The sequence below is a fragment of the Rattus norvegicus genome, chromosome 4, assembly GCF_036323735.1.
Source record: "Rattus norvegicus strain BN/NHsdMcwi chromosome 4, GRCr8, whole genome shotgun sequence".
NCBI classification, from domain to species: Eukaryota; Metazoa; Chordata; class Mammalia; order Rodentia; family Muridae; genus Rattus; species Rattus norvegicus.
The window spans coordinates 135,511,644-135,536,187 of NC_086022.1; the positions used below are offsets into that span (position 1 = coordinate 135,511,644).

Consider the following 24,544-nt stretch of genomic DNA (forward strand, 5'->3'; position numbering starts at 1 on the left):
CTGGGACTCAAGATTTTCAGCGCCACTGCACATCTTTTCACTGGGTGGACATACGTGTTACCTTTACTCGGACACCCAAAACCAGTCCACCTGTTCTCAGTATCCTCTCCCCGTGTCCCCTATATGTCCATTAAGCTCCAGTCTATTCAGGACACACAGTAGTCAGGAAGTTTTCTTCCTTGCATATGCACCCCAGTACCACTAAGCAAACTTTTAGCAAGAGGCAACAAGCAAAACTTCCCAAGTTTAGGATAGGACACCCTTCCAGGCTGTTTCCATGTGAGAACAGAAATCTTTAGTTAGTCTTTAGGGAAATATGCATCCTCGGCACTAGCTTATGACAATGACTGTCCTGTTTACTTGTATTGGAATAAATGGCTCCATGTTAGGTACCACCACCCTGTGTCATGAGAAGTTTATCGTGAGAATCCAGCTTAGTAGAAATACAGGCTTCCTTACTGACACAAAACAGCTTCTTACAATCCGGGCTCCAGGAACATTTGGTAACGTGTACCACTACTTTTAGTAGTCCCTTAAATTGAATCAAAGTGGTATTTCAGTTTTCTTAAAAGTATAAAATCCTTTAGTTCTTGCTCTGTCTCTGAGGTGGTCTGAAACATTAAACCACCACAATTAGCTTTCTGCTTCTGCTTCCAGTGCCACCATGATCTCCCCCCGCCTCTGACATGCCAGGACACCCCCTTCCCCCATCTGCCTTAGTAAATGGTGGGAGGAAAGAGAACCAAGACTTTCATTTCAAATGCACAGGTTGCTTCCACTGTCCTTCAAGGGTGGAATCTTGTGTTACCTACAGCAGAATCAGGACCACTCCTGAACTTGGCACATCGTAGAGGTGAAGTTAGAAAGGGAGAAAAGGAGAGGTCTGGAGGAAAAAAAAGTCTACCCCAGGAAGAGGATAATGAAAGACAGATACACAGGCCCTGTTCACTTCGGAGTTGAACTTCAGTTCTAAAAACCACTTTGTCCCCAATTAGTAAAATGGCTATGCTTCCAGTACAAATAAGTATTTCCTAATTGGGTGCTCTTAACAGTGTTGAGAGAGGGGGTGTGGGTGGGGATGGGGAAAAAACGACTGAAGACTGCTTTAGGAAAAAGAAAATAAACACAATTATTAATAAAGCCCCTTCATTTTTTTTTAAAAAGTGTTTATTACACTTTTTACAAGAACAGTTGTTCTGGTTTAGATTCTAATGTTACTAGTGGGGTGTCCCAAATCAATATCACTGTGAAGCAGGGCCTCTAATATAAATATGGACACTGCATAGCATTCTGTCATTAATGTATTCATTCAGGCAAGCGCAGCAAACTGAGCAAAAGACTACATTTGGCACAGTCACCTTCAGCATGGACAGTGGCCAATGTGGCTAACTAGGTAGACAGCTACCAGTGTCTTTTCAATTTCTGCCGCTGAGGGCTCACCATAAAGTTACAGCAGTTCACTTGAAAGACTCTTGCAGTCCTAAGAGACAAAGATATGCAATAATTTTACCTTCTCTAAAGATTTTAACAACAACAAAGAGACAGCTTGATTGCACCCCTACCCTCCCACCAATAAACCGTTTTAAAGTGAGTCTGGAATTCCTTCACCTCCAAAACGGAGTATTTCAGTTTTCAGTTGGTTGACACAAAAACAGGCAAGCAGATGGATGCCCGGAGTGTACAAAGGAATGATAAGGTTATAGCGTTGTTCTCTATTAGGCTTATTATTCTGAAGGAATTCAAGTTGTAACGTTTCTGTTAGCAAACACCGCTAGGAAATATGTCTGAACATGTCTGTGAGGTGATTTCTACTTTCGAGCTGCCTCACATTCTAGTTAGTAGTCTATGACGTGATTCCCGTACTTGCTGTTACGTTTTATCCCACCGAACGGAAGTCTCAAACATTGCAGTAGACAGAAGGAAGAAGGCAAAACCAGATCTCTTTATTGCAGCTAACATTTAATACCACTGGGCCATTGTATCTATCCTTGGATTGGGTTATGCTAGCTGGAAGCCATGGAAAGCTTTCTCCATCTTCTTGCTTAATGCTTTCAATCCCACCCCTGGCCCCTGAGCTCAGTTTCCACTGTTGCTATAGCACTGAGAACTCAGTTTAATTAAGTGATATGGGCAATGGCGTTGTTTACCCGGAATGTGTAGGAAAATTCTGCAGTGACAGCGGCAGCTGAGCTCTAGTTGAAGAAAATTCATCTTGCCAAAGAGAAAGGAGCAAAAGGCCCCCTTGGCCACTCAGCTTTGATGTCATCGGTCTCTCGTTCTTAAGCCTGGCTTGGAAACAGAGGTGAGGAGGAAGAGGAAGGTGGCAAATGCCTAATTCTCGCCAAGGATGGTGGCACGTTCTACAGCCTCACGACCAAAAGGCCAAACACTGAAGAAATCTCAGACCGCCTCACAGAAAGCAGCCTACACAGAGACAACACCATTTCCTGGATCAGCACTCGAGACAGTTTACTTTTAGGTAAAAATGGGGTGGGAGCAGCTGAGGACAGTAGTTAAGGTAGAAGCATGAGGGTCTGAGTGTGCATCACTAGAACCCAGGTGAAAGCCAAGCATGGCGATATATATCTGTGATCCCAATGCTGGGGGCCGGGCCAGGTCTAGCAGGTCTTGGGGCCTTTCTGGCCAGTCAGTCTAGTCAACATGGCAAGCTCCAGGTTCAATGAGAGATATTATCTCAGAAAATAAGGTAAAGAGTGATGGAAGGAGATGCCTGTGGTTGATATCTCGCTTCTCCAGTAGCTCATGCACAAGCCAGAGCACCATAGCTATATACATACATGTGTGCACACACATGAGTACACCACACAGTAAATGATGATGGTGGTGGTGGTGGTGGTAAAATGGAAATCCATGAATGCAGACTTCTTTATTTACAGTTCATAAACCAAAGACTGTCAGAAATTAAACTTTTGATTTTCTTATGATGCCACTGTATTTATTATTCTAAGTTTGGTTTTTGGTTTTTTTGGGGGGGGTTGTTTGTTTGTTTTTTGTTTTTTGTTTTTGTTTTTTTGTTTTTTTTTTTAAACTGAACCAAAGTCAGAACATTCTCATGATTTCTCTTTGGGAAATCTACTATCTCACATTCTCTCTTCAAATGAAAGAACCCTGCCCCAGGACCCCTACTGGCTTTGAGACAGAGATCTATTTTAAGTTGCTGCTATTCTTGTGTGGACAGCTGGCAGATTCCACCTGTGTTGTCGAAGTATCAAATGCCTTCCAGGCCTCATGACATACTGTCCCCCACCATGAATGCTTCTAACAGGAGACGGCCTACCATTATGCCCTCAGAAGTTCGTCATCTGACTCCATCTATTCCCGAGTCAGGCCGCAGCCGTTGACTGGCCTGATGCTTTTCATTCTTCATCAGAAGTGGGACTAGGTACTAGGAACAGAGGATGTATACAACCGAGTCAATGTGACCGTCACTCAGGCGCTTACACACTCAATGGGGCTCTCCTTGTCCTTCTCTAACATTCCAGAACCTCCCGAGGCTAACCTCATCATAAGGTTGAAGCACACATAGGTATGAATTATAAACTTCTCAACAGCTCCCAGAAGCCAACCACAGTGCCTTTGAGGGAAGAAATTACTTTGTACATCAAAGCACCATTCTTAAAAGCAATTTAGGTTTCCAAAGGCTGGACTCAGCTTCCTTGGTGGTAACCCCACTATGGTGCATGGATCTCTGGATTCTGGATTCCATCTCAGAAAGAGATCATGAGCAAAAGAGCCAAAAGGCAGAGGAGCTCGTTTCAAAAACACCCTTGTATATTCTAATGTCGAATCGCTCTCTATTCTTCTGGCAATGGTATAGGATTCACAGTTGCCAGTAACAGATCTGGCAGACTCGGGGGTACAGTATCAGCAAAAGAAATCTGGCCACCTAGGAAATACAAGTCCATCTTTCAAAGCAAAATGTTTTCAACCTGCAGGCCACTGCCCCTCAGTGAGCCATAAAATCAACTTAGTGGGCAGCAGACAGCATTAGGAGAAAAATGAACCAAATAGAAATACGAGACCAAACTGCATGGGGTTTGGATAGATATCTCTCATGAAACTTATTTCCATTTTAAACACATATAACGGGCCCACTCAACATCCGGGAGTACTGCACTGGGTCACACATAAAACATGCCTTGCTACGGGTCAGAACGAGAAAAGTTAGCACAGAAAAGCTCTTTGCAATAACAGTCCGGCATGGGAGCTGTTGGGCTGTATTCCTATCTGTATTTATATCAGTTGAAAACGCACATATGTTCAATAAATGTAACTGGGATGCTAAGAGAGAGCATATAGCTTTTAAAAAGTCTATAAAAAACATTACTGCCCTGGGGAGACAGCCCGGCAGTCAGCACATCTGCTGAGTAAGCATGAACACCTTCGCTCAAAGTTACAGAACCTACATAAAAAGCTACCATCGACACGTGTACCTGGAACCCCCAGCACTGACGGGGCATAAACAAGAGGATCTCTGGGATTGAATGGCTCCCGACCTAGCTACAGGTTCAGGGGATAAGGTAGAAAATGATAGATCACAGGAGTCCCGACATGTATGCAGGGGTATGCACAGCTGTAAACACACAAAAACCAACACCTCACACATACCAAGTTTTAAAAAGAATGAATATGAAATTCATTTTAAAAACAATGAAACTTGACAAAAGAAGAGCCTTTGATTATCTTTTATGACACCATAATTTCCTTTCTGCTTCCTGCTTGCCTGTATGTGTATAATATGTTTGTGGAGTCCAGGCAGTGGGATCAGATCCTCCTGAAACTGTTACGGGTGGTTGTAAGCTACCCAGTATGGGTGTTGTGCACTGAGCCCAGATCCTTTGCCAGAGCTGCAAGTGCTCTTGAATACTGAACTCCTCCAGCCCCTGCCTCTGGAACTCTTCAATAGTGGTGAGCTTCTTCCCCCCTGTAGTGGATTCCAAACTGGAAAGATTTTCTCCTTGACCAGAGAAATCAAAGTTGCCACACAAAACATTCAGCTAGGACTGGTACAGGGCAGGAACTAACAAGAGAATCAAGAAGCACAGGCCATTCCTACAGCTCCACATTGCTTTGGTACCTGTGGGATAGACTGTCAAGGAGCTCCACTGACCCAGTGACCAAGTCATTATTCTGCCTACCTTCAACTGGCCTGGCCAGATACTGAGAGGACTGGGAGATTCCGTAGTCACAGTGTCATTTGTAAAGACGAACCCTTAATAGTGACACATTTCAGACAGTGAGCAGAGCACAAGTTCATCTCTTGCTGCATTTGCGCAGCTCTGGCAGCTCAAACTGTTACCTAAAGGATGGACGGAAGGAGGTCCTCACTCCAAAGGCCTCCTTGTGGGGGGCCTGATCCCCACAACCACACTTACTTGTGGTTTATTGATTTACTCTTCAATAGGAAAAAAATCAAGGCAGGGGGATCACAGTCCTCAGCAGGCAAGCATCTTTCTGAGATCTGCTTCTCTGGTTTTATTTTGACCACTGTCTTTTATTTACAGGATGTGAAAACAGACCTTCTACTTAGACACTGCCTCGGTTTCCTTTTAGAACGAATTTAGGCAAAAAGAATGTTTCTTTAAAAAAATGCTAAGCATTAGCAAAACAGGTGTACACACACACACACACACACACACACACACACACACACACACACACACATCCAGAAATGAGCAGTTGGTACATGACTGCCTAAAGTGGGGGGATGACTTGCTCCAGTTGGCTGGTTGATGAAAAGAGCCGGTAAGGGTGACTGACTACCCCTCACCCCTGGCCCCTCACCCCTCACCCCTCACCCCTCACCCTTTACCCCTCAGGCAGTCTCCTGGGCTAAGGTGGATTCCCACTCTCACCCCAGTATACAGACAAAGAGCAGAGTGAAGCAGGCTTTTCTTTTGCAATAGCTCCAAGGTGTAACGGTCAGCTCTCTATGGGGATGCTGCCATGCTTTTTTTTTTTAATATAATTAAGAATTTCTATTGTTATTTTTATTTTTACTACAGAGCTACAAGATTTTTTTTTATTAACTTGAGTATTTCTTGTATACATTTCTAGTGTTATTCCCTTTCCCGGTTTCCGGGCAAACATCCCCCTCCCCCCTCCCCTTCCTTATGGGTGTTCCCCTCCCAACCCTCCCCCCATTGCCGCCCTCCCCCCATAGACTAGTTCACTGGGGGTTCAGTCTTAGCAGGACCCAGGGCTTCCCCTTCCACTGGTGCTCTTACTAGGATATTCATTGCTACCTATGGGGTCAGAGTCCAGGGTCAGTCCATGTATAGTCTTTAGGTAGTGGCTTAGTCCCTGGAAGCTCTGGTTGCTTGGCATTGTTGTACATATGGGGTCTCGAGCCCCTTCAAGCTCTTCCAGTTCTTTCTCTGATTCCTTCAACGGGGGTTCTATTCTCAGTTCAGTGGTTTGCTGCTGGCGTTCACCTCTGTATTTGCTGTATTCTGGCTGTGTCTCTCAGGAGCGATCTACATCCGGCTCCTGTCGGTCTGCACTTCTTTGCTTCATCCATCTTGTCTAATTGGGTGGCTGTATATGTATGGGCCACATGTGGGGCAGGCTCTGAATGGGTGTTACTTCAGTCTCTGTTTTAATCTTTGCCTCTCTCTTCCCTGCCAAGGGTATTCTGGTTCCCCTTTTAAAAAAGGCATGAAACATTCACATTTTGATCATCCGTCTTGAGTTTCATTTGTTCTAGGCATCTAGGGTAATTCAAGCATTTGGGCTAATAGCCACTTATCAATGAATGCATACCATGTATGTCTTTCTGTGATTGGGTTAGCTCACTCAGAATGATATTTTCCAGTTCCAACCATTTGCCTACGAATTTCATAAAGCCGTTGTTTTTGATAGCTGAGTAATATTCCATTGTGTAGATGTACCACATTTTCTGTATCCATTCCTCTGTTGAAGGGCATCTGGGTTCTTTCCAGCTTCTGGCTATTATAAATAAGGCTGCGATGAACATAGTGGAGCACGTGTCTTTTTTATATGTTGGGCTGCCATGCTTTTATACCCTTCTGGTGCTTTCATACCTTTCTGGCATATGCTTCCCACAGATGCCATGCTAACAGACTTGAGAACAACTCACTCAGCATGAAATGGATGACTATCACTAAGGAAGGCTCGATCTGTCCCATCCTTTCCTTCCTTCTCTCTTCCCCCTCCTCCTCTCCTTCCCCACTCCCTTTGCCCCTCTTTATTTCTCCCTCTCCTTTTCTTTCTCCTCTCCTCCCTCCCTCTCCCTCTCCCCCTTCCCCTTCTCCCTCTCCTTCTTCTCTCCTCTGCCTTTCCCTCTCCCCCTCACCCTCTCTTTCCCTCTCCCTCTCTCTTCTGCCTCTCCCTCTCCCCCTCCCCCCTCTCTCCTTCTTTTCTTCCATCCCCCACACCCCCTGCACTGTCTAGATTGCATTCTATAGTCCAGGCTGGCACTCTTTCTCTCTCTGCCTTCTAAATGTTGGGTGTGAGCCAAGGTGCCTGGCTATATTTCTCTCTTCTTAAATCTCAGCTGCGTTCTAAAGGATCACTTATAGCCACATTCAAAACAACACCATGTTCATGTGTCTGAATGCCTTTAATATTTTCATTGTGGCAAAACCAAAAAACAAATGACAAAACAAAAACAAGCAACAACAACAAAAAAACAAAAACAAAAACCAGCAAACGCTTAATATAGACCTAACTTTCACACAAAGGAAAAGGAGGACAGGAAGATACTATTACAATAAAAACAGCAACTTCCTTCCGTATTAGCCTCTCTCTGAATCAGGTTAAATCTCCCAGTATATTCTATTAAAGCTTGTTAATCTGAGGCCCTTTGTATTTCACTTCCGAATTACTAATGTGTCAGGAAGATTAAGCTCAGCTCCCCCTTCCCCGGAACAGTTCACAGGAACCAAGACCTCTTGTCCAGACAAAACTTTCCTTGCTGCTATTGTATACAATATTGTCTATCCCAAAGGGTCCTTTACCATGTCTGACATAGTTTGAAAGGAGCTTATTAAGCATATATGACATTCAGCATCTCGATGTCATCCAGTTCCTCTCAGCTCTCCAATGGGGTGGTCATACAGGATGAGCCTCATAGGCTGCTCATGTGACAGCCAGAGCAGGGTACTGGAATACAAGTGTGACAATGCTACCACAGATTCATATACAGAAGTCACCCCCCCCCCCCAGTACTAGGGATTGAACCTAGGGCCTTATGCACACCCCTGAGCTACAGCCCCAGCCTGACACATCTGCATATTACAAACTTTTAAATTGTAAGCCATCAAGAAAACTTATATTTGCCCAAACACAGCATATTTGAAGACTGGCAAATGAACACTGAGGTAAGGTTTGGAATGTGATCAAAGGTCTGGGAGACATTTCTCTGTGACTCCAGAAGACTCTACAGGGGTTTGTTGGTTCGTTTGCTCATCTCTCCTCTGTGGTTCTTGTTTCTCTGTCATACCTTCATAGATTAATGAACACTTACCTCTGCTGATACCAGGGTGCCTCTGAGGGCAGTGGAATAGAGACACTGTCTGCCTCAGTGGCTTCAATAGCTACATTACCGCTTTAGAGTGAATGAGAGAAGGCACACCTCTTACCCACTTCTCAGAAAACCTGTTTTAATAGTGAAGAGACTGAGAGCACTCACAGGTTTCAAGACTTCCACACAAATAGGACAGACTGTCTTTTACTCAGCTCTTTGTCTTCTTCCCTTTGTAAATGCCAGCAAATCTGGCCCCACTGCATGGCAGCATCACATCACTAAACTTTCTTATATGTGCACCAAGTGCTCCAAGTATTTTGGAAGGCAGGAAAAATCAGGAACCTGATCGGAATGTTCCCACAAACTGACTTGCTCCCACTTTCTCCCATTTCCGCCGGAGTTTCAAACAGGGGAAAGGAGGGTTTCATGTGCCATTTCCATGCCCCCTCGGGGTCCTTCCATGAGTCACTTACTCATTTTGAAATAATCAATCCAAAGGCCATTTTGTCAAAACAGGTCTTCATATAAGTGAGTATTCCTGTTTCAATTTTTCTCATATTTTCCACATTTTCTACACTGGCGAATTGCATTACTGCCAAGAGGGTATGTGTGTTCCTATATTCGCATGTGCAGATTTGTGCATGCAAATGGAGGTCTGAGCCTGGCATCGGGAGTCTTTCTCATCACTCTCTAACTTATTCACTGAAGCAGGGTCTCACAGATGAACTCATAATTTGCCAATACCAATACAGCCTAGTCTAGCTCATGAGTCATGCATAAAACGGAGGGCCTGCTCTGCTCTGGAACTTTAAAAATAGCTGATATTGAACACTCAACTGTTTGCCTTTATTTTTAGAACACGTAAGTCAGCACATATGTGATGAATTACCATGTTGTTCACACTAAAAAGTAAATTAAGAATTACTTGTGATTGATCAATTATCGTCATTTATATGGCCCGAGGAAGTGACAGCTCTTATGCAATCCAGATTCAGAGGGGTTACTGATTTCAAACAAGAAATGTAAAACAAATTAAAATAGTCTATCCACGACTGTAATTTCAGGTTTGTGAACTGGTGCCATGAAGCTACCATCAAAGCGCTGGCTTGCCGGAAGGCCTCTCCAGCCAGTCTCAGAAACTTACAGGAAAAAAACCTGGCTAGCATTTATTCTGGGGCCCAAATTATAGTCTTTAGACACATGTAGTATTTTCTTTCTTAAAGCAGTCATGGGGGTAAGTAAAGTTGTTCATAATTTGAAGGAGGTGCAGTTCAGAAATGATCCCAGAAGCTGGTATAGACTGTGAAGACAGCAAACAGTAGAAGTACACTCCGAAAGCTTATGTATCCCCAAGTCTATGGCTCTTCCTCATTTTCCATGAGACAACCTTCAAGTGAATCTGAGGATACCTGTCCTTCTCTATGCCTGTGAGTTGAAACCTGTGAGAGGACTCAGCAGGAAACATCCCAGAGCTGAGACTCTATGCATCCAGGGCTACCTCCTATTGGGTAGGACTCCATGCTTACCCCACAAGGGAACCAATGAGTGTCTGCTCTTATCCCAACAACTCATAAGTCATGGCATTTCACAAGTCCCAACCAAAGCAAACAGTTAGAGTGTATCTATGGTTTTGTAACGTTACAGTTAGAGTGTATCTATGGTTTTGTAATATTACAGTTAGAGTGTATCTATGGTTTTGTAACGTTACAGTTAGAGTGTATCTATGGTTTTGTAACGTTACAGTTAGAGTGTATCTATGGTTTTGTAACGTTACAGTTAGAGTGTATCTATGGTTTTGTAACGTTACAGTTAGAGTGTATCTATGGTTTTGTAACGTTTTGAGAGAATGCAGGTAGGATAGATTGGGCTAATGAATAAAGAAATCAACATGTTTGTAGACATATGCTTCCAAGCAGAAACTGTTCTAGCATAAGAACAAAATCCCCCTTTTCCGATTAGGGAAGTGTACATAAATTCTCACTCAAGTTCCTCTAATAGTAAATCGGAAGATTTGCTAAGCATTTTTCCCCCTAAGGTTGGGATTTTTCTTTCAATGGGAGAAAGGGTGGCTATGAAATCCAAGCCCCTCTCCTAGTTCCTTGGAGCTATTAAAGGACCCCCTCAGACAGGCAAGAGAAAGGAAGTAAGGCAGATAGAAATGAAGAGAATTGAAAAAGCCAGAGAAGCAGCCTGGAGAATGACCATGTTGTTCACAGTAAAGAGTAAATTAGGAATTACTTCTGATTGATCAATTATAGTCCAAGGAAGTGACAGCTCTTGTGCAATCCAGATTCACAGGGGTTTTAAGTGAGAAATATATATAAAAAAATTAAAACAGGAGAAAAGGGTAAACTGACCCTTGCAAAGTTTAGTCACTACCAAAATAGCCAGAGAAGGGTCAAAGTCAGAGGCCTTCATTGAGCAGAGAGGCACTCAGCATGCTAGACTGTCCATACCATCAGCCTATAGCTCATGAGAGTCATTTTCATTAGAGGAACTATGCTGCTGCTGGCTGCCACCCTAGGGTGGGGTGCTCGGCGTGCCCAGGAAAAGTGGCATAATTTCAGCACAGTGTTGGCGGCTGCTATCCTGTTCTAATTCTTATTGCAACTCCCATTGACAACTCTGATGGTTAACAGTACCTCCTCCCTGCCCACATCAGACAATCCTGCCGTAGCCACACTCTGCTTAGCTGCAGCTTTCAAACCACGTCTACCTACCGCTTTGAAAGACTCCCCCTGGCACTCTGTCTAAAATTTAAATCTGAACATCCTAAGTGTGCCCTGAAAATCTAATACCAAAGTCTGTAGTTCCATTTCTCTCAAGCACCGTACACAAAAACACACTAGAACGTAATTCAGCTAGTAAAACCACTTGCTACCAAGCCTGGCCTTAATATTTCAATTCCTGGGACTCACATGATAGAAGGATAGAAATGACCATTCAGAATTGCCCCCTGACCTTCACACACATACCGTAAATTGCATATGCACATAAAAACAACACAAATTTAAAAGACAGTAATGCATTTAAAGACTGAACTTTTTAATGAGCACATGTGGCTTACTGTTTTTAAAGCCTCCATACTTTAAGATAAATACATAGCTATCTTATATAAAGAAGGTGACTAAATATTATTTTATCTGTTTTGTCACCAAGGGTTTGTTGTCCTTAGGAAATTATATTAATTTTTGGATCCAATATTCACTTTAGAAATGTAACAGGATACTACTCACTTCTGATTTATTCTTAGTTTTAAATATGCCTTAGGATCTAGTTAAATCTTAAGAGCTGAGCACGGGAGACTGGGTCAGAACTCCCAGGGAAGCACAACTTGCTTACTTTTGAAGCAAACTCTGATTAATGGGCACAGGATGGAAGAGAAGTGGCCAACAGGACACCAAGACCACAGAGCTTCTGTCTGGACCTACAGTTTGAGAGGATAGGCATCCATCATAGTGGGATTCATGGCAGGGGGAGCACGTGGCTGGAGTGCTTCATATCTTGGAAGATCAGGAAGAAGTAAGGAGGAGTGCCAGCGTACAGCCAGATTTCCCCCTTTGATTTAATCCCCTTTCAACCCTGTGGGCCAGCATCACCTATGTTCAGGGTGCAATGTCTCCTCTTAGTTAAAACCCTCTGGAAGCTCGCATAGACACACTGAGTGTCTCCTAGATGATTCCAAATGCAACCATGTTACAATGCAGGTGAACTGTCACAGTAGCCAAGTGCTCTCTTCTTCACCTTTACTGTTTTCTGTCTTATATGAACAGGAATACTTAGAGACTTCAGCATCACAAAATATAGTTTCAAGTATTTTAAGCTTCCTAAAATCCCCCCACAAAATACCCATATTAACCAAAAGCTGTTTATTAACTCAGACTGTTTCTCCTTTGCAGAGGCTAAGTTTCACAAATGACTTAAAAACAAATAATTGCTTCAGACCACATGCACCATTTTTTCACCTTTTATATTTGTGCACATGAGTGGAATGAAATGCTGTATGCTACAAAGACTATCTGAAAGTCTAGTTTTTGAAGCAAAATGGCAATAAAATAATAACAAGAGTAATAAATACTAAAGTATAGAAACCAGCACAAAGTGTTCAATGCATCCCCAGAAAGGGTACCTCGTGCTTGCCATCTGTCTAAAGGGCAACTGTAGAATACAGAGGGAACGTTTAGTTCTGACTGGTCACTGGTTTATCCTGGAAAATGCATCTCTCTAAAATAGTACAGGGCTTTCTCTACAGTCCAATAGCAGTACCATATTCCTGCTTAAACACATAGAGGAAAATAGACCGAGGTATGTAGCTACATTCTATATTTAGCTTTGGTGTAAATTCTTATAATACATGCAAAATATCAATCTGAAATAATAATCCTCACTTGTTATGATAGCAAGAATCTTTTGACTCGCACCATCGCCCTGACCAGTTCAGGTGGCACAACGGGTGGCAAATATGTGTCCCGTTCTTGAGACGAAAGACATTGAGGCTCGGCATTAAAGATGGAAAGGTTACAGAGAGACTGGTTGGGCAGAGGCTCAAACCTACACACCCCGATTTATGTCTCGGGACTCTCCCTGCCCCGACGCACCCTGTCCAGTGCCAAAGTGATCAGTCACATTTTGGGGAAGTGTTATAAGAACTTGCTTACTGCTGCAGGGGAGGTGTGAAAGTGGCAATATGGAGGGGTTCAGGGAGAAAGAGGTGCTGTGTGGGTGCTTCTTTATTTTACATCTGAATACCAAACCACTGAGTACAGAGATATGACAAGGAAGAGAAAATCATCACTTACAAATAGTCATGTAGAGGTTTCAAAACATAATTTAAGCTAGTCTATGCAGAGACAGAAAATGTGACCAAAGTTTTACCCCTCTTCCTCTTCTTCGCACCCATGGCAGACGTGCTGAATGATCGCCACGCTCGTATACACTCAGTCACGCATGGGTTCGGAACTCAACCTACTCATATCCTGGGAGATGTCACTGTCTGCCAACAGAAGTAGGTGAATGAGATGCAGTTCCAAGGTTGACCTCTGGAAGCATCTGGAATATTACTAATGGCTGGTCCCTAGACCCTGCCTGCTCTGCAGAGCTGGCAGCGCACCTTCTGAACATAGGTTGGGCACATCTTTCATCAAAATAGAATACATGCATAATGTGGTGGCTTGAATAGGAACGCCTCGCATAGACTCATGGGTTTGAATGTTTGGCCTATGAGGCCGTGGCACTATTAGGAGGTATGGCCTTGGAGGAAGTGTGTCAGTGTGCAGCTAGGTGTTGAAGTTTCATGTGCTTAGGCTCGACCTCGTGTGGTAGTCTCCTTCTGCTGCCTGCTGATCAGGATGTAGAACTCCCAGCTCCTTCTCTGGCACTGTGTCTGCCTGCATGCCGCCATGCTTCCAACCATGACAACAATGGACTAAACCTGAGAACTGTAAGCAAGCCCCAATTAAATGCTTTCCATTGTAAGAATTACCATGTTCTTGGTGTCCATTCTCGGCAATAATACCCCAACTAAGACAGATGACAAGGGGATTACAAGTAAGCTGCACAAGTAAGTTCTGCTGATTTTGTTTGCATGTGGGATCTCGCTCTGTACCCCAAGTTGTCCTTCAACTCCGAGTCTGGCTGCTTCAGCCTCCTGAGCTCTGGGATTCCTGGCAGGGGCCACCACACTCAGTTTTTGAGTGTATGTTTGTGCTTGTGGGTATTCAGGCAAATGTTGGTGTGCAGAGAACATATGCGCAGATGTGTGGTGGCCAGAGGATGACCCCAGATACTGTTCTGTCTCGGGAGTTGTCTACTGTGTGTTTTGAAGCAGGAGCTATCGTTTGCCTGCTATCTGCAGATTAGACAACACTGCCTGCCCAGTGAGCTCCAAGAATCCTCCTGTCTCCACTTGTGAGTCCTGTTATTGTGTGTGTCCATCACTATGTGCAGCGTTTTTGATGGTTTCTAGGGAATGGACATGGGTTCTCCTGTTAGTACAGCACAGCAAATACTTTGAGGAGAGAGCGCTCCTGCCCCAAGTCTTGACTCAGTAAAATGACTAGCTCACCAAGTTTTCCATACTTTCTTGCTGAATGTGCTCAGAGGGGATCAGTCACTGTGAACAGAACAGTGTGAATCCATGGCTTTACTTTGGACGTCATACAAAAACAGATCATCTCTGTCTAGGTCTGTTTAGCCATAATGCTTGCTATCTGTTCTTGCATAAGGAATACACAGTTTTCTCACTTCTGAAATGAATAACATAAGCAAGTGTTACTTAGCTCACAGGATAGTTTTTCTCTAAAATCAAACCAAAGCTTAAATGGAAACATTTTAAAGATTTTTTTTTTCATCAGTAAGTTTTGATCACTGGTAATGTCTAAACAAATGTGAGCGATTTAATTCAAAGGAAAAAATGCACTGCTCACCATTTCCAAAAGTTCTCACCCCAGAACTGGAAATCTATACAGAGGAAGAATAAAGCCAAACACATGGACTTGGGCTAAGATTAGACTTACTGACGTCAGCATGGTTTTCAAGACATGCATATGGATGAACGCTGAAGCAGAACTGAGTGAAGAGCTGGTGTACGTGTGTGTGTGTGTGTGTGTGTGTGTGTGTGTGTGTATGCATGTGCGTGTGTGTGTTTACACATACATGGAGACATTTTTTAGAGACTCTGTCAACTAAGGATGACTGAAAGCAATAAAAACTCCCATCAGCTGAACCGGGTAGTACATTCTTATTATCCTAACTATGTGGGAGGCTAAGGCAGTAGGATTGCAAGTTCAAGACCAGCCTCAGAAACTCAATTATACCCTATCATGAAATAAAATTAAAAGAGGGTGCTGGGAAAAGGTTCATGGTAGACTGAGGAGCCCACTGGTGTGTGTGTGTGTGTGTGTGTGTGTGTGTGTGTGTGTGTGTGTGTGTGTGTGTTTCTTGTGAATTTTCTTTGGCTCTTTCCAATTCATTTTTGTTTTGTTTTGTTCTATTCAAGTTTGTTTTTATCTTATTTTATTACTTTTTCCCCTCTCTCTTTCTTTCCTTCTTTCTTTCTCTTTCTTTCTTTCTTTTGTTCTTTCTTTCTTTCTTTCTGTCTGTCTGTCTGTCTGTCTGTCTTTTTTCTTTCTTTCCTTTAGATGTCTGTCTGTTTTCTAACAAGAGGTCTAGGAAGGATGCAGATGCAGGTAGGTGGAGAGAGACTAGGAGGAGTTGGGGGAGGAAAACCCATGATCAGAATATATTTAAAACCAAAACAAAACAGAATTTAAACTGAAAGAGTGGATGTGGAGCATTCTCACCTCCCCAAAAGAAGGTAATTATGCAAGAAAATATTTTGGTATGGAAGACAAAAATTAAAGAATTATTCTAAGGTCAAGGAAACTCAAGAAATAGGAAACCTGAATGAAATCCACAGCAGGTGTGATGGTTAATTCTGTGAACTCGACATTTCCTGAGAAAATGAACCAAGGTTGGAAGGCCCACCCTACACATGGGTGACACAGGTCCACTGACTGGGGTCCTGGATTGAATTAAAGGGAAAAGTGAGCTGAGCACAGCATTCACCTCTCTATTTCCTGTCTGTGGATGCAGTGTGACCACTATGCCTTCCTCACTGTGATGAACTGCACCCTCACACATTAAGCGAAAACAGACACCCCACTTCAGTTTCTTCTGTCCTATACTTTGTCATAATAAGAAAAGTAACTCATACCACAGGGGATTTTCCTCTGTTATAAAAGAATATTATAGGACAGAGTAATGAAACGTGGATCAGTTTTGCAGGTGACAGTGGTGTGTCACTGTTAACTTCCTGGTTTAGATAACCATTTTATATTTATGTAAGAATTTATTTAAATTCTCAAAAAAAGAGGAGGTGGGGAGGGGGCTGCAAGAAGGCTCAGCAGGGAAAGGTGCTTGCTGCCAAGCATAGAACCTGAGTTCAATCCCTGAGAAACCTTGCATAGTGGAAGGAGAGAACCACCTCCTGCAAGTCGTTCTCTGACATCCACACATGTGCATGCCTGCTGAACACACTCGGAGACACACAAATGAATATAAAAAATACTGACCTACTTATGAGACTGACGTTCTATTGCATGAGGGAGGCCCACTATACCCACGTGAGCAAAGACAAGACAAATGGAGGCTGTGAAGGCTGAAGTAAATGGAGATGTTACTATCGACACAAAGAATGCACAGACATTTGTGCCTCCGGGCCTGAAGTTATGTTAAAACAAAAGGAAAGGAAAGCAAAACAAAGAGTCCTCCAGTCTTTAAAGAAAAAGAACACTTCCACCATGATGACTCATATGTCATCCTGCCACTCTCTTTGCTCTCAGAACATTATCTTCCCTATAAAAACACACACTGGTGACCCTCGTGCTGCAAACCAAGCAGCCTGGCTGGGAGGGAAGACCCTGCTTGGCTTTTCACGGAGCCTGATTAGCAAGGACAGCACAGCCAAACAGACAGAGGCAGAGGAGGAGTGGCTCTCAGCAAACCCTCTGGGGCTCCACAGAGATCCTGACTGCTCTCGGGTCTCCCAGTTAGAGAGCTTTTGAGACAAGTGTGTGTTTATGAATTCTGTGAATGGAGGGTGTGATGGCTCTTTCTCTACACCCACAGAATCACATTTGCGGGCTTGAACAAAAAGCTATTTCAGCCACACAATGGCTAAAGGCCTTTATCACCACCTGACACAAGCCCTAACCAACAGAAGATTGAACTCAACCCTCCAATTCATAAAGCTTCAAGATATAACTCTATGTATGTATGTATGTATGTATGTATGTATGTATGTATGTATCTACTATCTATGTATCTATGTATCTATTATCTATCTATCTATAGATATGGGTATCTATATTCGATAGATAGATACACATATATGCAAAAAAGGTAGGGAGAGCAAGAGGGGAAGAGTGCATAGTACAAGATTCAAAGAGGGTTTGCCAGCTCTCTGTTCCTAGGCTTTCTTACATTTTTTTCTCAATGGACACTCAGCCAAAGGAGGTGTTAGGAGAGCTTGCCAAACACACTACATGATAAGGAACTGGAGCAACAGAGAGGTGGCTCAATGTTGGCTGGACTACAGAAAGATTGCTTGTTCCCCGCCTGGCACGCCCCTGAGGATTTTTGAGGCAATCGTTGCTTTTATGTGATTTTTCAACTTTTATTCTTTCCTATGCCATTACGTCAGACTTGGGTAGGATCTGATTAAGTCTAAACTCCAGATCACGGAGATGGGTTCTGCTTGTGAAGATGCTGCTCCCATCGGCTAACTCATGCTTTGCATACTATGAAGATTCTTCTAATGTTCTCAAACTGCTAGGAATAATAAGAGCCCTGTTCCTTTGAGAACCTTGGGGTTTTAAGGCATGGGAGTCTTACATTGTCTTTTTGGCCAGACAACTCAAAATAAATCAACAAACAAATAAAACCAGAAACTCCTCAGATACAGAAAACTGAAACCGCTGGTGAAGGTAGGGTTTTGTGAGAGGACTATAGGATATATTCAGAAACATACTTTAGTTTCCTAATAAGACAAACTTATGTGAAATTCAAGGAAGAGTCAAGAGCAGAAGGAGGCCTAGAAAGTTTGGAGGTGAGGGGGTAAGAAGGACAAGATGAGGATCAGAAAACAACAGTGAATGTGGGGAGCTTGCTCTGTCTCTGAGGCAGATGTCGGGGAGGATGTAATCTACAGATACAGACCCAGGCCAACAGAGGACACACAGTGCTACCATCTAGCAAATGCTCCTGCCATGTATGCTGGGAAGGCACTTAAAGCAAGGAGTCGAACAGCCCCAGCTCGTGCTTCCTCACCCAGACTTTGGCAGCACAAGAGCGGGGATCCCATCCGGGACTGTCAGTCAGGCAGTCTGGGAAGAAAGGGATGCTGACAGCTCCATTCCTGAGCAAAGGACTAACCCATTCGACACCACAGAGGTTGCTCAAGGATGGCGGTTCTCATAGTAATGGTAACCACCGTCCTGATGGTCTGCAGCTGGCACAGCACGTCGCATCTCCAGAAAGGCACGGCTTCTGACAGCATCGCCACATCTTCTGAAGATGTTGTACCCAGATGCTCATGTGGCAGTTCACATGGTACAGACTGCAGAATGGATGAGGCTGCCTCTCTCTCTGGATTTAATATCAGCAGCCTCTTGAAAGAACTAAAGTTTCCACACTGGAGCTCTGCTAAGCTCGCTCACGGCCTTGAAAATGGGGAGATTTGGGGTAGGAAAACAGGAAGCCTAACTCTTCCTGTTATGAAATGCGCACGCACGCGCTCGCGCGCATACACACACACACACACACACACACACACACACACAGAGCCAGATTCGTGCCTCCCCCCCCCCCCGTTATTAAACCCCAACACGGATGAGGTGAAGCTGAGAGCCTTATGAAGTCATGAGAGTTGCGCTGTATCATGTCAGAAGAGATTAGAACTCAAAGGAGAAGAACTTGCTTTGACGGTTGTGATTATGCACGTGGCGGCTCTCTATCGGGATCTCCCTTTGTGTCTCAACTGTGGGACGTGATTAATATTTTACATACTGTCCAAAGGGGGAGTATGACTTACCAGAAGCCGTACTGAACATTTCAAACACAGATCATCGTCTGCCAAGAGAAAATCCTACCCAGCTGGAGAGTTCTCATTTGCAGAACTTAAGAGCGATGAAATTCCGTGACTCGGAGAAACTGGCCGTCCCACCGATGCCTTGGCAACACCGGCTGTACTTATCTTTTTGAACAATAGTCTCAGAAAATGTATTCCCTCTCAAAAAAAAAAAAAAACTGTGGTAAGGCATCTGAGCTCTCAGGACAGCGGCTGCTGCCCAAGCAAGCAGCTGTTGGAGGAAAATCTATTACTCTAGGCTGGGAAGTCCAAAGCATAAGGTTCAGATCTCATTTGAAGGTCAAAGGCAGTGTCACAACATTAACAGCATCCTTAAGTCACAACCAAGTATCCTTCAAACACATAAGTGACCACGTGGCTCTTATTCCCAGCTTTAACTCAAGTACCTTGTTTACCCAGGAAGATTTAACTCTGTATGCCTCAGAGGACATACAATTACCCTGAGAAAAACTACGCCGTACACTATTCAGTTGGTTCGCATAAAACTGAAACACTGAAAATTCTGTTCTCTATCTTCTTGACACTTCATGCCCCCAAGAAGATGCCCACGAGTAACATAAACTTCACTTATGGCTTAACATAAAAATGCCCAGGAGATGCATATGCTGAACAAAGATATCTGGGGGAGCGGAGTGCTTGGGTATTGGTGATGTTTTTCTGGCTCTCTGTCCAGCATTTATGGCAGTAGCCCTGGGCTGTGAATGAGCTTTCCTTTGGCATCTACCAGGTCACTTTGGAACCTCATAGTTTACTTTCTTCTCTAGAAGGGGATGACTCTGTTTAGCTCCCAGAAATACTCGCTAAATGGGAAATCTGAATGGTCCAAAACAGCAACCAAAGCGGGTTAGTTAGATCTTTTAAGCTTTGCAACAAGAACCCATACAAGGAGGCAAGAAGCCATCAGCTTCCTTTCTGCATCCTAGAACTGTCCCTAATCTGTCACTTGAAAGCCAAAGCACTGTTTGGTGCTATTGAGAGACCCATCAGAGTCGATCTGCAAGTCTGCTGCACAGTAACTGAAAAGTGAGTCCATGGGTGCTGATGTGAGAGAATCCTACCGTCAACTTTGACCTGGGTATCTCCAGGCAATCCAGTGGACCTCGGGCAAACAGCCAGGAGGTGAGCATGAGAAAGCACAAACAATGCCTGTGTAGAGGCTTTGCTGAGCTGTGAGCACTAAGGAAAGGAGAGAGACTCTTTCTGAGGCCGACACACTCATGCCCAGTATGTACAGAGTCCCAATTTGTCCAAGAGGGGGCTGATGGTCTGTTTCTAACTAGCAAACAACCTTCAGACGGTTGTTTTGCACAGAGCTAGAAACGAGGCATAGCAAACAGGTCTCCACCGGAAGAGCCAAACTGTGAACATGCCACCACCCACCCCACCCACCCCCTCAATCCAGTCTCTCTTTGCTGAACAACAACTTCGCACCAAGGCAATCAACACCAGATCCGGTTACACGCCACCCTCGAAGTGTACTGCTGCCCACCCATCCCCATACGAGGCACCCCTAACCCCAGCCCCCTAAGCCTCCCCCTGCAGGCCAGGCAAAGGTGGATGGCAGGCAGCCTATTCAGACACCAGCCAGTGTTCACATACCTCAATAATCCTGTCATGAATTTGCAGGCCTCCTTCCTTGGCTGCAGGCCCGCTGTCAACTATTTTGGATACAAAGATTCCTTCACTGGAGGATCCATCTTGATTGTCCTTTGGGTTAAAAAAACACAGGCGTGAATGCTAGGCATGGAAGTTGGCATGAAAAAGAAAGACCCAAGACTTTGCACTCTGCAACCCCAGCTTGTCAAAAGCGGTGTCAAGGGGGAGGGAGGGGGAGCTGTTTGTTTCCTTTAATTTCTGTTTTAAACTGAAACTGGCTCATATACATTGTAAAAATATTCCGAACTGGAGCCAAAGTTAGAGCACAGGAGGGGTGTGCCACCTTGGAGCAGCCATCCTCTCCGCTCTGCAAGACTTCTATTTTCAGCGTGTGCATGCTGTCCAAAATATCTTGCCGCATCACCTTCCTCAGTTCCAGTCGGCTCCTCTTAACACACACAAGCGGGATCACACTGAGCCCACTCTCACACCCCGGCTGGATTGTTTTTCTTTTTGATTCCATTTATTTCCCTTTCCCCTTTCTCCCCACTTTCCATCCCAGCACCTTCTCTTTTCTCTCTGCCCCCTTCCTCCTCTTCCCATCCTTCTCTTTCCCCATCCTTCAATTCCTCCCTCCCCTTTCCGCCTCCTTCCCCCTTTCCCCCTTCCCCTTCCTCTCTCCCACTTTTCTTCCCTGCTATCACTGCAACTAAGCCACACCTCCCACACTGCCCCATTTCCTGAGACTGAACTGAACACCAGCTTAGCAACAGTGCGATAACCTCTGATTTGGCATTTTGAAACATCTTTGCTCACAGACACCTAAGGTGGAATCCTTAGTAATTTACCTGACTGGCTCAAATTTGAGCAAGGGACAAAAAAACTGCTGAATGGCCCTCCAGAGACCAGCCTGAGATTTCACTAGACACTTCTTCCACTTGTTACCTACACAGAGAATTACTACAGGGTCCACTAGGTAACAATCTAATTATAAAAAGAGATATTTACATATAAAGACAAATAGGTCAGCTAATTTCTCAAAGTCCCTCCTTTCCCTACTTTGAAAAGTTGCTCATTCTCACTCCAGCTTGCCCACAAACTTCTGTCTACAAAGCACTACAACAAGTCTTCTCCAAGTGTTTAGAAAGTTCTAGTGATTAACAGATGGGTTTTAAAATAATTACTAGGCACAAGCATGTGCTGTTTGCAAACAAAAGCATCTGATAATATACTCGATCTTACCCAAAAGGCCAATAAAAGAAGATGACTTGAAAAGGAAGCAGAAAACACCCCACAGAACTCCAAACCAGCAACACGCTAAATCCATCCCACAATGCCACAGGATCTGTTTTAATAATGCTCCCCCTATAAGTATATAAAAAATTACCATGGTCAAAAATAACCATGGAAATATAACATTTCCTTCTTTAAACAGGAAAGAGAGAGAGAGTAACAGAGGGAAACAGGAGAAGGAAGGAAAGAGAAAGTAAAGAGAGAGGGGTGGGAGGGAGAACTATTCTAAAGAATGATAACTAAGGCTGAAAAGAGGCGTCCTCTCTCCCCTCCCTATAACTCTCTCTCTCTCTCTCTCTCTCTCTCTCTCTCTCTCTCTCTCTCTCTCTCTCTCTGCCCCCTCCTTCTTTGGAAGCTCATACTCTCCATCTCTGTTTCTTTCTGTGTATCTCTTTATCTGTCTTGTCTGTTTCTGTCTTTGTCTGTCTGTCTGTCTGTCATGCTCTGTCTATTCCTGGGTCTTTTTCTTTTTATATATGCCAGAACAAAGAAAACAAAAACTCACACTAGCATGAGCATTAAGCACAGGCTATCCCCACATGTCATATGTGGGTCTCTAAATTCCATCTGAGTTCCACCATTGCTTTCTTAGAAGTCAGGGGAGCTCTGCTGTGGGCGTTGCATGAGATTAGCTCCCATCACCAGCCATCACTACCCACCATCTCAGCACTCTACTCATACTAACCCTTCACCAGCTAAGAAATGACAAGCATCCTTTCCTCTTAGCGGCCTCATTCATACCCGCATCCCCAATCCAGCTTCCTAGAAGAGCATTACAATGCCAGCACGAAGATGCATGAGGGTTTCTGTTTCCCAAGTACTTGAGAGGCAGCAGGCCTTACAACAGCCCCAGCAGTAAGGACCACTGTCATCTACCCCACAGGAGGAAAACATGCACACATTTGTGCAAGCAAGCAAGTAAGGCATAGAAGCACTAGATTGCAACGCTAGTGCTGTAGACACAGTGATAAGCAGATCCTTGGAGCTTGCTGGCCAGCTACCCTAGTCTACTTGGTGTCTCAAAAGAAACAATGTGATGTTCTCTTCAGTAGCACAAATACTAAACTCAGAACTCTACAGGTACAGAGGTTAGCAAGGCCTCTACACAATGATGACAGGCAAGTTTATATTCTTTTTTCAAATTACAGGTGAGCATATAATTAGAAACTTTTTTACTAGTGTTTATACGTCTAAAACATTAAGTAGAACATACTGTTTAAGAGAAGTGATGTTGGGGGTGGTAGCACAGGCCTTTAATTTCAGCCCTTGGAAGGTAGAGAGGCAGGAGGATCTTGGTGAGTTTGAGGCCAGCCTGTTCTACACAGAGTTCCAGGAAAGAGCGGACTACACAAACAGACCCTATCTCAAAACAAAACAAGCCAGAAGGATGACAACAAAACAAACAACAATGATGACAACAACAGAATGAACAAATAAACAAACTACCTGCACAGAGAATAGGACGAGTGATTGGGTGACAAGTTATTAATGTGTAATTTACAGACAATACAATCTATCCTTTTGAAGTTAATAAAAACCATGTGGCTAATGCCTGAGGAACAGTTGTGGTGGCCCTCTGGCTATAATGTATAGGTGTACATATATGAAAACACACACACACACACACACACACACACACACACACACACACACACACACCCCTGCACACAGAAAGCACAACAATGAAAGAAAACCAGTTGAAGCCCATTCCTGACAGCTGGATTTTCCCCTCTGGTGTCTGTCTTCTGTCTTCATCTATCTGGCTCCTAACATACTCAAAGTCTGATCTATTAATCAAGGCGAACTAATGTACCATGGGATTTATTTTATTGTCTTGAGTTAAAGAAAACCAAGAAATGTTGCTTTCATTCCAGGAGTACCAAGATATAAAATACCATTGCCCAAGGCTTAAATGACAGGATACACCTTCTTCTTAGGCTACTGCTTCTTAGGGGACATGAGAAATGATAAATAAGTGATGGGTTTGGCTAACAGCATTGTACAGAGACTTGTGCAATGGTAATCCTGATGTGAGAGTCCCTAGGCTAGGCTATTTCACTGTCCAACCAAGCATCTCACAGGAAAACCTTGGGAAAAGACACTCACCATTTACTCTGCCTTCAACTTCCACACCTGATAATGTGTATGCCTGGCTGCTTAGCTCTGCTTCTACTAAAACTCACTCTACAGACCAGGCTGGCTCCAAACTCAGAGATCCGCTTGGCTCTGCTTTTGAGTGCTGAGATTAAAGATGTGTGCCTATACCTGGAATTCAGTTCAGCTTTTTCCTGTCTACTCAGAGACTGACCAGCCAGCCCCTCCCAGTCCAGTGAAGTGCAGAATACATTCTAGATTTGGTATGCTTTTTCTGTTAATCAGAAAACTTGTAATCAACACTTCAATGTGAACTTCCTTCTGGTTTCTCCTATTTGGTATGTATGGTTTATATTGATGTGTATCTGCATGTAAAAAGTGCTCAAGCCTGTGTGTGTGTGTGT

General features: G+C 43.9%; 1 protein-coding gene across 1 annotated transcript in view; it reads right to left on the reverse strand.

Annotated features, from left to right (window-relative positions):
* Positions 1 to 24,544, reverse strand: part of Pdzrn3 (PDZ domain containing RING finger 3) — a 226,213-nt gene that overhangs the window by 184,562 nt on the left and 17,107 nt on the right. Inside the window, exon 3 of the mRNA NM_001271251.1 lies at positions 20,757 to 20,864. Coding sequence (NP_001258180.1) covers positions 20,757 to 20,864 — 108 coding nt within the window. The remainder of the gene's footprint in view (positions 1 to 20,756; positions 20,865 to 24,544) is intronic.